This window comes from Felis catus, chromosome E1 (assembly GCF_018350175.1).
Source record: "Felis catus isolate Fca126 chromosome E1, F.catus_Fca126_mat1.0, whole genome shotgun sequence".
Classification (NCBI taxonomy): domain Eukaryota; kingdom Metazoa; phylum Chordata; class Mammalia; order Carnivora; family Felidae; genus Felis; species Felis catus.
In genome coordinates, this window is record NC_058381.1 from 60,184,674 (window position 1) to 60,197,430 (window position 12,757).

A 12,757-nucleotide genomic window follows, 5' to 3' on the forward strand; every position below is an offset into this window, starting at 1 on the left:
CCACTCCAGAACTGACTTGTGATACAACTCACCAGGGCACTAAGTCAGAGGGAGAAACTTAACCACCTTCTCCACAAATGGTTAATACAATTCAATGTGCTCTCTAGATTTAAAAAACCATACCCTCCCCTACTTGCTGGCTCTCTCTCTCTCTCTCTCTCTGTCTCTCTCTCCCTCTCTCTCAAAAATAAATAAACATTAAAAAAAAATTTATCATGATCTCACAGTTCGTGGGTTCAAGCAGCACATCAGGCTCTGTGCTGACAGCCCAGAGCCTGGAGCCTGCTTGGGATCCTGTCTCCCTCTCTCTGTGCCCCTCCCCTACTTGCTCTCTTTCTCTCTCAAAACTAACTAAATATATAGATGTTAAAAAAATTAAAAAAACACAGTAAAGCAGGCACAGAGAGGGGCTTCTCCGCCACGATTCCGTGTGTGTTTATGTAGGTGTATGTGCAGAGGTGTGTGAATGTATGGAATTCTCCATGCACGAAGCCACAGACAGCACCAGGCTCATGGGTTAAAGACCAGGAGCTGTCCCCGCTGAGTGAGGAGGCCCCTCCCACTGCCACTCCTCCCACTGCCAGCCCCTCCCACTGCCAGCACCACGGCCAGAGGGGCAGGACACGCACACGAGGAAAGAGAAGTCGTAACCCCTGGAAAGGAGGAGGTGAGATTATCAGAGACCCTGTACGGTGGGTAAAGAGCTGACATGTGAAGGAGACAGGCCCCTACACACAAGCAGGGAGAAGAGCTTTTGCAGAAAAGCAGATCCCGGTGGCACAGACGCACGGGACAGCCTGGGAGAGGCGGACAGGACACCACACCCTAGGAAGCCCAGGAAGGCTGCTCCGTACACACTGCAGATCAGCTAGAGCGGAAAGATGGCACTTTCCAAATTAACCTACAGTTTCAGTGAATTCCAACTCGACCAAAAACCAAAAAGCTGGATTTAGTTTTGTTAAGAGTCAGATCGGCTAATTCGAACATTCATATGGAAAATGCACAGGCGAGCACATCCAGAAATGTCATTAATAAGAGTGAGGACAAGAGATCAGAACTAAAACGTTTCCAGGGCAGGGTGCCTAGCTGGCTCAGTCAGGAGGCCAGGGGGGTGGGCATGTGACTCTTGATCTCAGGGTGGTTGAGTTCAAGCCCCACACTGGGTGTAGGATTACTAAAAATAAATACGCCTTAAAAAAAATAGTTGGATCCAAATTTTAAAAAAAGTCTCCAGAACGATGCGTCACAGTGCAGGGGCCCCTGCGCTACCACGGGCCATGGCAGCAAGCAGCGTGGACGGCTGCACGACAGGGCAGGCCAGAGGTACTTTTTTTTTTGTTTTTAAAAATTTTTTAATGTTTATTTATTTTTGAGAAATAGAGAGTGCGCGCGCACATGAGAGGCGGAAGGGCAGAAAGAGAAGGAGACACAGAATCCGAAGCAGGCTCCAGGCTCTGAGCTGTCAGCACAGAGCCCGACATGGGGCTCAAACTCACAGACCATGAGATCATGACCTGAGCCGAAGTGGGAGGCTTAACTGACTGAGCCACGCAGGCACCCCCACCAGCGGTACCTTTGAATGCAAGTCCCACGTGAGGCCCATGCACACGCAAGCATCTACACACGTGGGAGCAGTAACATGGCACGTCGGGGACAGAGCGACAGCTAATGAGTCGGCTTCGCTTCTTACCCCAAAATAAGACACAGATGATCAAAGATTCAAAGGGGAAAAAAAAGAAGTCATGACAGTACTAGAACCGAGGAAAAGAATTTTTAAAAATCATACTGAGAGGTGGGCCTTTCTAACAATGACTTTTTTCCCTTATAAGAGTCTGAGGGACTAAAACTCTGGGACTCGATGAAGGAAAAAACGTGTGCAATCTGGCAGTCATGGGCTAGTTAATTCCCAGAACTCACTAAAATCACTGAGTTGAAGATAGCGGCAGACAACCTGGGCCACTGAGACTGCCCGTGAGGATGGAGGCCAGCACAGAGGCCCCGGCTCCTCCCGACCCGTGGCACTGAGCACCAGGCAAGAGAGCAGCAGCCTGGAGCTGGCACAGCATGCAAGGCAGGCACCAGGGGCTAGGGGTGTGGGCGCTCCAGCATCCAGAACTCAATCGCCACCATCCTTGGAGAAGGGCACCCACACCCCGTGTGCAGTTCTCCCCAAGGCACATGCCAGCTACCAGCTACGCAGAGAGGCGCAAGGAGCACCTGCCAAGAAAATCAAAGCTAAGCAGAGAATTTAGCAGTGTGAGGGCGATGGCGTTGAACTGAGACCCTGGAAGGGCTGTGCCCTAGGAGTGAGGCAAACCACAAACAGACTCACCTCAACTGAATACAGGCCTCCTGCCCATCCTCTGTCTGCTGGAAGGCAGCATCTTTCAGAATCTCTACCAGTTCTCAAACAGAAACTACCAAGCACACCAGAAGACAGGACCAAGTGACAGAAAACCAAGAGGCTGCAAAGGATCAATATAAATAACACTGACAACTTAAAACAGTAATGGTATCTTGTGATGTTTAAAATATATATGTAATTAAAATACACATAAAAAAAGAAGTTTTAAAACTAAAATACACAAAAACAACAGCACCAAAGACTAAAGGAAGATAAACAGAGGCAAAATATCATGGGATACGGTCTTATCCGGGAAATGGTAAAAATAATTTATAGCCAACTCTAAGATCCATATTAAACTGCCTTGTATAACCATTAGAACAGAAACGTGCAACTCCAGCTAAGAGAAAAATAAAAAGGTGAATACTTAAGGGGCGCCTGGGTGGCTCAGTCAGTTAAGCGGCTGACTTTGGCTCAGGTCATGATCTCGCAGTCTGTGAGTTCGAGCCCCACGTCGGACTCTGTGCTGACAGCTCAGAGCCTGGAGCCTGTTTCAGATTCTATGTCTCTCTCTCTCTCTGACCCTCCCCCGTTCATGCTCTGTCTCTCTCTGTCTCAAAAATAAAATAAAAACGTTAAAAAACAAAAATTTTAAAAAAAGATGAATACTTATCCAAAAGTCAGCAAGAAAGAAACAAACAAAAAAAGAACAGATAGGACGAATAAAAAACAAAGAGTAAGACGGAAGTTTTAATCCCCCCAAAATCAGTAATTATATTCCCTATAAAAAAATCTTGGGGTGCCTGAGTTCAGTCGGTTAAGCATCCGACTTCAGCTCAGGTCATGATCTCATGGTTTGTAGGTTCGAGCCCTGCCTCAGGCTCTGTGCTGACAGCTTGGAGCCTGGCGCCTGCTTCGGATTCTGTGTCTCCCTTCCTCTCTGCCCCTCCCCTGCTCATACTCTGTCTCTCTCTGTCTCTCAAAGATAAATAAATGTTAAAAAAAAAAAAAATCTTACCCTTTTTTTTAATCTTAAATACTCTTATTAACAAACTGGATAAAAACAAAACACTACAAAAGCCAACTACATGCTGTTATCTAAGACATACCACAAATATAAAAAGCATAGAGAGATCAAAAAAGGATAGAAAACTATACTGTGTAAATATTAATCCAAAGCAAAGTCAAGTTAGTCACGCTATATCAGACAAGACCAACTTTAAGGACAGAAGCAGTCCCAAAGATAAAAAGAGACATTTCACAGGAAAAAGGGTTAGTTGGGTTTAAAAAAAAAAATGTTAAATGTTTGTTTATTTTTAAGAGCACAAACAGGGGAGGGGCAGAGACAGAGGGGGGACGGAGGATCCCAAGCAGGCTCTGCACTGACAGCAGAGAGCCCAACGCGGGGCTCGAACTCATGAACCTCAAGATCATGACCTGAGCTGAAGCTGGTTGCTCAACTGACTAAGCCACCCAGGCGCCCCAAAAAGGGTTAGTTTTAACAAGAAACAACCAGCCTAAAACGATATGCTCCTAATAACATAGCTTCAAGATAAAGAGCAAAGACTGATACACCTAAAAGGATAAATAAACAAACCTACAATTACAGCCTGACTTGTCCTATCTTTCCCCTAACTGATACACGAGGTCAAAAAACGAGCAAGACCATGTAAGATCTGAAAATCGCAGTTAGTAAACGGTCTAACCACCCACAGGCCCTGAGCATCCACTGGAGAAGACCACGTGCTGGGACACAAAACAAGCCTCAGAAATGTCAAAGCGCTGAAATTCAAGTTCTTCAGCGTATGTTCTCCAACCACAAGGGGATCGTGCTTGAAAACAGTAGTACAAAAGGTTACCGGGAACCCCAAAGGTCTGGAAATCTAAAGAGAAACCGTGGGCAAAGAAGACAGAACGAAAATGAGGAAACAGAGGGTGCAATCAGCTAGAAGCCCTCACCCTACCTCCCCATCCGTTCCAGACAGAGTGTGCATCTGAATGTGAATGATAAAAGCTTCCAGAGTCTAACCCGGGAGGCTATCCGTAGGACCCTGCAGTGGGCAAACGTTTCTAAAACAGCACATAAAAAGCACCCAGCAAAAGAAGGGTGACAAACTGAAGTACACTAAAATGAAGAACAGCTGTTGGTCAAAAGGTATCATGAAGGAAGTGGAAAGGTCGCCAAGAGCGAAAACATCGGCAGTAGGTATTTCTGAAAAAAGATTTAGATCCGGAATCTTCTACGAACTTCCACAAAATCATTAAGAGAAAGACAGCACGCCTGGGTGGCTCAGTCGGTTAAGCATCCAACCTCAGCTCAGGTCGTGATCTCACGGTTCGTGAGCTCGAGCCCTGCTTCCGGCTCTGCACTCTCTCTCCCTCTCTCTCTGCCCTTCATGGGATTCTCTCTCTCTCTCCCCCTATGTCCCTTGTGCCACTCTTTCTTTTTCTCTCTAAAATAAATAAACTAAATTAAATTTTTAAAATTAAAAAACAAAAAGACTGTTTATAAAAAGAAAGACCAACAACCCACTAGCTGAAACGGGACAAGACGTGAAAGGCAGTCACAGAGGCTCCCACGGCGGACATGCCCATGTGAGGGGGCTCAACACCACTAGTCATCTGGGAACTGCAAATTTGTTTTTTAATTTTTTTGATGTTTACTTATTTTTGAGAGAGAGAGAGACAGAATGCGAGTGGGTTGGGGCAGAAAGAGAGGGAGGCACAGAATCCGAAGCAGGCTCCAGGCTCCGAGCTGTCAGCACAGAGCCCGACGCGGAGCTCGAACTCACAAACTGTGAGATCGTGACCTGAGCCAAAGTTGGTCGCTCAACTGACTGAGCCACGCAGACGCCCCATGGGAACTGCAAATTAAAAGCCAGACGAGGTGCCACCGCACAGCCCTCGGAAGGACTAGCATCTGTGACCAGGACAGCAGATGCAGAAGCAACTGGAATTCTAATGTGGGGCCAGAAGACCACTTTTGGAAAACCGGCAGAAGTTTGGCAAAAGCTGCCGAAGCTGGGGGGACTTAAGCCCGGGACCCGCTACCCCTGCCTCAGTGAATCACCGACGTGCTGCACGCACATCACAGAAGAGTCTCGTGGAGGGCCCCACCGTCTGCCCTGGGGGAACCATGTGATGTCACGCAGCAAGAAGAGGCAAGCTGCCCGACCCCGCGGCGACACAGCTGGCCGCAGATGTGACGCTTGGGTAAGGAGGCCAGACGTACACAAACACGCATTGTTAGACTCCATTTACCCCAACTCGAAGACAGGTGAAGTTTTTCCAAGAGATCAGAAGACAGACGAGCAGTAACCTTTGGAGGGGAAACTGTGAGGCACCCCAGGGAGCCTTCGAGTGCTGGAATGTTCTAAACCTGCCATGGACGGTGGCTCTGTGGCTGGGTTCACTTAGCAAAGGGTCAGGCTGTGTGCAGAGAATTAGGGGCTCTGCTGTATGCATAGTACACGGTACTCCTGAAACAGTCACCAAACCACACCGGGGGGGGAAGAACTCAGCAAGCCCCTACCAGGTTGGCAAGAGGCAAGTCTATCCCAGCACTCGGGCACACACACAGTCGTCACAGTTGTCTCCACGCAGCAGAGGGCACCCCATCACGCGGTCCAGGGAGACAGCGGGGGCGCCGTGGCGGGGGGCGGGGGGAAGGGGGGAGCTGGGGGATGGGTGTGAAGCGTGCAGCGCACACGCACTCACGGAAGCGCCACTCACCGTCCAGACACACGGTCGCACAAAAGCACTTCAGTATTCGGCCCTCGGCTGAGGAAGCTGGTGCGCGACACACACACCTGGCCCCCGGGAACCTCCCCACGTCCGCATGGCAGCGGTGTGGCCTGACCCTGTGCCTCCTGCACCATCCGGACCAAGGACCTCGCCTCCTGAGAAGCCCTCGTGGGACAGCACGACCCCCCGCCTCGCCCCGAGCCCAGACCCAGCCCGTGGGGCCGAGCCACACTCACCTGGGAGGAAAGGGCGTTCTTGTGGATTTTCTTATGGATCAGAGCCGGACAAATGAAGCAGATGAGGCTTCCCATCGTGGCGCCCGTGAGGCCCAGGATCGTCTCCACTGTGAACAGGAAGCAACAGGGAGGGGTGAGGGCCAGCGGCTCCGGCGAGGGACCAAATGAAAGCTCTCGGCAGGCCCAGGCGATCAAGCCCCTTGCCACGAGGCCCCTCCACGCACGCCTCCAGAACACGAGTGGGAGCGGAGGCACCCCTCCCGTGCCCACAGCCACAGTGAAGGGGACGCCGTCCGAGGCTACAGGGGGGCACGGCGTGGGGCCGGCGGCCCCAGGAGAACCAGAGGCCAAGAGGCCACGCCTTCCCGGCCGTGGAGTCTCAGCCTAGCTCCATGCTCCCTGCACCTCAGTTCCTGGCCAGTGAAATGGGGCCAACGCGGCTCCCTCCCTCGACCGTGTGGGCCTTGGCGAGGCAGGAGCGGGCGTCTCCCCGTAGGGTCCGGCCCAAAGCGAGCCCCGAGCGCACCACCCTGATTCCTCCCAGAGCACGTGGGCGTCCAGCAGGGGCTTCTCGGATGGCTCATCTTAAATCACCACCCCCTCCGCCCCGCTCGGCGAGAGACGGAGCAGGACGGGTCCTCGGACGTGTGTGGAAGCCAGGACGCGTGGGGTGCGGACGCCTGGCCGGTTACCTGGGGGGAGCGCACGCAGGCCCCGCCGGGTATCTGATGGCAGGAAGCTCTGCGTGTCCGGGAGAACGCGTTTGAGAGCTCAGACCCCGCTCGGGTCCTCCCTCGGTGATGTGTCATCAAAACCGGGAGTCAAGAGCACAGGAGCTGCCATAGCCCCTCGTTTTCACAAACCGGCCCCGCGTCCCCGCACCTCCGTCTCCACCCAGGGCTCAAGTGCTCAGGTTTCTGCATGTGCTTGTGGTTCCCTGACGCTGAGACGTTCGTCCCACGCTTTTCTTGGGGTGCCAAAGATTCACTGAGGGTGTCTAGACTGTTCTAGGACACCAGGGAGGTGGCATGAGACTCTGGGAGGTGTCCTGGTTGAATGAGACTCCAGGCAGGGACGGCTCCAGGGTCCCTACGCGTAACACAGGGACGCAGGAGGACGGGGGACAGGCAGAGGGCCGGCAGGAGATCGGGCCCCGAAGCAGCCTCCCCCCCCCACTCACCGTTTGGGATCATGATTCCACCGACCATGGTTCCAAAGACGACAGAGAGGGTGAGCGCTTTAAACCGCAGAGGGGGCATGTACCCCCCAGCGGTAAAGGTGCCATCTTTCTGCTGGGTGAAAGAAAACAAAAACAAAGGTTTCAAGATGACTGATCTCCTCCCCGCACTCCAGCCAGGACGCCCTCACAGGGCCCTGCCTTGTGCCGCCAACGGGCGAGGGCGAGGACGAGGCCGCCAGCCGCGCTCCAGACGCGGCACCGCCCGGCTCGGCAACGTGACTGGGAACCGGAAACCCAAACCGGTGAGACGCCAGGAAGGCACAGGCTGCGCCTCACGTCCGGCGGGGAAGGGAAAGCGGAGAACTCCGTTTCTCGACACGTGAGCGGCAGATCCTTCCGTCTTCCTTTAGAGCAACCCGCGGGAGAGACGGAGAACAGCGCCGCGTGGTAGCAGCACGGACACCAGAGCCCAGCCCCAGCCCCGCGCACACCGGCTGATGGCCTCAGAGCGCAGCGGGAGCCCCGGGGCGCCCACTCCCGGCACACCCTCGTGCCACCCGGTGCCACCCACTGTCCCTTCCAGGCGCTGGACACGCAGCCCGAGAGGAAGGAAAGGACGCCGCGCAGCGTAACCAAGGCCCGTGCACCAGAGCAGCGCTGGGCACACAGGAGGGGCTGACCGCGGTTCCCGTTCGTGGGCTGGGAAACACCCCTCCGGGGGAGCCTCAGAACCTTCCATAACCAGAAGTTCAAAGCACCCGATTTCCAGAATAGACCTTGACGCAGGCGGCTTTCTTAGGACGGCCGCAGCCCGAGTTTCTGAGCGGCTTAGGAGGACGGCTCGCACCTGGTCTGGCGGGGGGGTAGTGTTAGGGCTACCCCTCTGGACCCGAGAACTCCTGCCTAGAAACCTACCCGGTACTCCAAGATGAGGGGGGGAAGGGGAAGCTCCATGTGCGGAGGAGGTCGAGACAGAGTCACCCCCGAGAGGTCACGCGTGAACGCCCCGCAACGACCGGAGCACCCACAAGAGCTGGGACCCAGAGCAAGGGCGGGGAGGTGCTTGGGGACACGTTGGAGCCACGCACTCGCAGACGGAGTGCACTCAGGGAAGGACTCTAAAGAGACACACACTTGCCACGTCATCTGTGGGAGGACGGAGAGACACAGATGAAGTCTCTTTCTTCATTTTTAAAATTTTAATTTTTTATTTTAGAGAGAGAGAGAGAGAACATGCAAGTGGGGGGAGGGGCAGAGGGAGAGAGAGAATCTTTTTAATTATTTATTTGTCTTTATTTTGGGGGGGGGGCGTGAGCACAAGCCAGTGAGAAGGAGAAAGAGAATCTCAAACAGGGTCTGTGCTCAGCATGGAGCCCAACGTGGGGCTCGATCCCACGACCCTGGGATACTGACCTGAACCGAAATCAAGAGTGGGATGCTCAACCGACTGAGCCACCCAGCCACCTGAGTTTTTTTCCTTGATTTACTATTTCTTCTAATGCCACTATGGATTTTACTTCTTAAACGATAAAAATTGGGGTGCCTGGCTGGCTTAGCCGGTTAAGTGTCCAACTTTGGCTCAGGTCATGATCTCACTGCTCGTGGATTCGAGCCCCGCAACAGGCTCTGTGCTGACAGCTGGGAGCCTGGAGCCTGCTTCGGATTCTGTGTCTCCCTCTCTCTCTGCTCCTCTCCCGCTCATGCTCTGTCTCTCTCTCAAAATAAACGTTAAAAAAAATAACGTAAGCGATAAAAATGCATTATATACAGAGGCACAAATGCCGCTCATACACTAAGCGTGTGTTGGCAACAGACCGTGAAAGATGGACGCGAGCAACTCACAGTGCAGAGGTGGGGCGGGGAGCCGACCCAGCCACCACCCCCAAGGGACAAAGTGCGACGTCATGCCATGCCTGGCGCCCAGGTACCCGAACGACGGGGGGTGAGGGGGACAAACTGGAGGTGGAAGGACAGCCAGTCCTTCAGGACTCAGCCTCTGCCACGAGGTGCCGTCTCTGGTGGCACCACCGGTGGGGGCGGGGGGTTGGGGGGTGGCCGCCTCGAGCGCATGCCAACCACGTGGACAGCAGGCCCCACTCTAGCTCTTCTGGAGGCCCCGGCAGCCCACCTACCCAATCTGGCTACTGGACCCCCCGTCTCCTGGAGTTCAAGACCCCAAACTCCCCACCTGCCCCGCGGCCTCAGCAGTTCACGTGGAACTCGTGCAGCCACCAGGAGTCCTGGCTGACACCGCAGACCGGACTCAAGGACCTCAGGCCAGAGTCACAAGACACGGCCGCGGAAAGAAGCTGCGAAAGAAGCCGCGAGGCTGTGGGCTCCCGAGAAGGACGGGGACTCCCACAACTTGGGGCACGAACTGTGACACAGACCTTCTGTTTTTGACTTGGCAACACAGAGCCGAGAGAAACTTCCAGTTCCAACCCATGCATGGGAAAATGTCTCATAAAGGGCTAAGCAGGGCCCTGAGTGCACACGTGAAAGTGAACGAAACTCAGCCTCTTCTGGAAGCTTCTGTCAAACTGCTGAAACTTCAAGTTCCGCCAGCACGGAGAGCACCGGGCGCCGACCCCAGTGCCGACCTGGCCATCGTCACAAAGTGGCTCTTCCACGTTCCCACACATTTCACAGCTTCAAGGGCCCAGTTTCCTGCTGCATCGCTGTTTTGGGGATGACAGCAGGGGACCGTATAGTCACGGGAGCGGGCCTTCGCTGCCCAGACACTCTCCACGCGCCCCACGTGAACAGACCCCTTCGTTCCAGCTCTTCTCTCCAAAGTTGGCTTAAAAAAGTAATAATAATAATAATAATCCCAAGATGCCTGGTCGCTCAGTCGTTTGAGCGTCCAACTTCGGCTCAGGTCATGATCTCCCGGTTGGTGGGTTTGAGCCCCACATCAGGCTCTGTGCTGACAGCTTGGAGCCCAGAGCCTGCTTCAGATTCTGTGTCTCCCTCTCTCTCTGCTCCTACCCCACTCACGCTCTCTCTCAAAAATGAATAAACATTTGGGGTGCCTGGGTGGCTCAGTCGGTTAAGTGTCTGACTTTGGCTCAGGTCATGATGTCATGGTTCGTGGGTTTAAGCCCCACATCGGGCTTTCTGCTGCCAGCACAGAGCCTGCTTTGGATCCTCTGTTCCCTGCTCTCTCTGCCCCTGCCCTGCTTGTGCTCTCTCAAAATAAGTAAACCTAAAAATTGGTTTTTTTAATTAAAAAAAAAAAAAGAATAAACATTAAAGAAATTCCGAGGTGCCTAGTGGCTCAGTTAGTTGAGTGCTGACTCTTGATTTCAGCTCAGGTCACGATCTCACAGTTCGCAGGATAGAGCCCTGGTCGGGCTCGGTGCTCACAGCACACGCCTGCATAGGATTCTTTCTCCTGCTCTCTCTGCCCCTCTCCTGTGCACGCGTGTGCCTCCCTCTCAAAATAAACATATAAAATATATAAAAAATTATTTTTTAATTAAGATAAGTCCCTATAAAAGATTTCACTTTAATCAAAGCTTTTCCATTTTTTTAATTTAATTTTTTTTGAGAGAGAGAGCAGGCACACGTGCAAATACATGAGCTGGGGGGAGGGAGGGGGTGGGGAGGGAGAGAGAGAGAGAGGGAGGGAGGGAAGGAGGGAAGGAGGGAGGGAATCTCTAGCAGGTTCCACGCTCAGCGTGGAGCCCAATGCAGGGCTCGATGCCATGACCTGGGACCATGGCCCAAGCTGAAATCGAGGGTCAGACGCTCAACCACCTGACCCACCCGGGTGTCCCAAAGCTTTTCCATTTTCAACTAGGAAAAGCTCCCCCTACCACCACCCAGAAAAGAAAAGACCCACCAAGAGCCAACAAAAGAGAACACGATTCAGACCAGGAAAGCATTTCCCCGGCCAAGTGCGGTCCGAAGGGCCTCGAGAGCCTCACCTGCTGCTCGAAGAGCAGTGTGTTCAAGGCCTGTCGGCACGGCAGGATCATCATGGGGAAGCCCACGGCCACCGACATCATGAAGCCCACGCGCATCATCTCCGTCACCAGGTTGGAGGGAAAGTGCATCAGCACGTTGCCCGCGGTGGCCTCGGTGAAGCTCACGTAGCCGAAGAAGCCCACCTGTGGGAGGACAGCAGCGGAGGGCGGGCGGTGGGGCCGTGCTCCCCACCCCCGGAGGCGGCCACGGGCCCCTGCACAAGCAGCTCCGGCAAGCCCACGGCGCACGTCGGACTCTGGCTCGCAAACCGCCCCCCCGCCCCCGCCCCGCGACCGGAAGGCTCAATTCTGCCGAGGCTCCGGGAGCTTCCCGCGGGGACAGCAGGCACCGGGGAAGCGGAGCCGCCCCAGCGGAAGGAAGCCTCCGGACGCCCCGCAGGCCCCGCACGGCGGCCGGTGTTCATCTGGCGCAAAACCCAAACCCGGGAGCCGTGGGGCACACCGTGCTCGCCCGAGGACGGACACCGCGTGGACGACAATCCGTGTGGACCATCCGCAGAAACCGACACGACGCAGAGGCCGCGAGGCTCGGGGAAACGAGCTGGGATCTCGGCACAGCGATGATTTTGTGTGCGATGCGAAAACCAGAACAAATGGGAACACTAGGAAGTGTGGAAAAAAATCCACCAAAATGTCAACTGTAACGGCACCTGGGGGCTGGAACCGGAGGTTATTTTCTTCCTCCGCGATCTTACGCTTTCTAGTTTCTGTTAACAGACACGCCCCCTTCCACAGCTGACTGGCAACGGTCTCGGAGAAGTCGAAGGAGCCTCCCAGCCAGTGCGACCTGGGAACGGTCCGTGCCCAAAGCCCCCCGGAACAGGAGCGACGGCAGCGCCGCCCAGGGCAGAGCGGCCTCGCGGGTGGCCGTGGAGCCGAGCTGAGGGGGTCTGTCCCGTGGCCACCGGGCACTGGGTGGGAAAGGAACAAAGGGCAAGCCTGGTGGCGGGTGGGGGGGACGGGGGGATGGGGGGGAAGGGGCCGAGAGCCAAGTCCGTTCCTGACGTGGGAGACGGGAGAGGGCGCGAAAGGGCTCCTACCGTGACGTAGAAGGTGGTGACCACGTTGAGGGAGGAGGCGAATATAGAGCTCATGGTTTTCACCGACGGCTCGTCCAGGCTGTCGTAGGTGGGCAGAACCTGGCTGTATAAACGCAAGCCACTTCAACAAGCAGATTCCAGAGAGACACGCCCCGTGGCTCCCTAGTTCCCAGGTCCGAGGTCGAGTCTCCGGCACCTTCCAACCGCACCCGCCACCACAGTAA

The 12,757-nt window shown here is 54.5% G+C and overlaps 1 protein-coding gene across 8 annotated transcripts in view; it reads right to left on the minus strand.

The window, feature by feature from the left end:
• The window catches only part of SLC38A10 (solute carrier family 38 member 10), a 44,567-nt gene that overhangs the window by 16,903 nt on the left and 14,907 nt on the right, over positions 1-12,757 (minus strand). For 7 of the 8 annotated variants that reach the window (XM_045045198.1, XM_045045199.1, XM_045045197.1 and 4 more), the window contains 4 exons: positions 12,534-12,636; positions 11,434-11,616; positions 7,505-7,616; positions 6,325-6,431 (listed from right to left, as the gene is read on the minus strand). In XM_045045198.1, coding sequence (XP_044901133.1) covers positions 6,325-6,431; positions 7,505-7,616; positions 11,434-11,616; positions 12,534-12,636 — 505 coding nt within the window. The remainder of the gene's footprint in view (positions 1-6,324; positions 6,432-7,504; positions 7,617-11,433; positions 11,617-12,533; positions 12,637-12,757) is intronic. The other variant, XM_023244287.2, reaches the window with a different exon arrangement.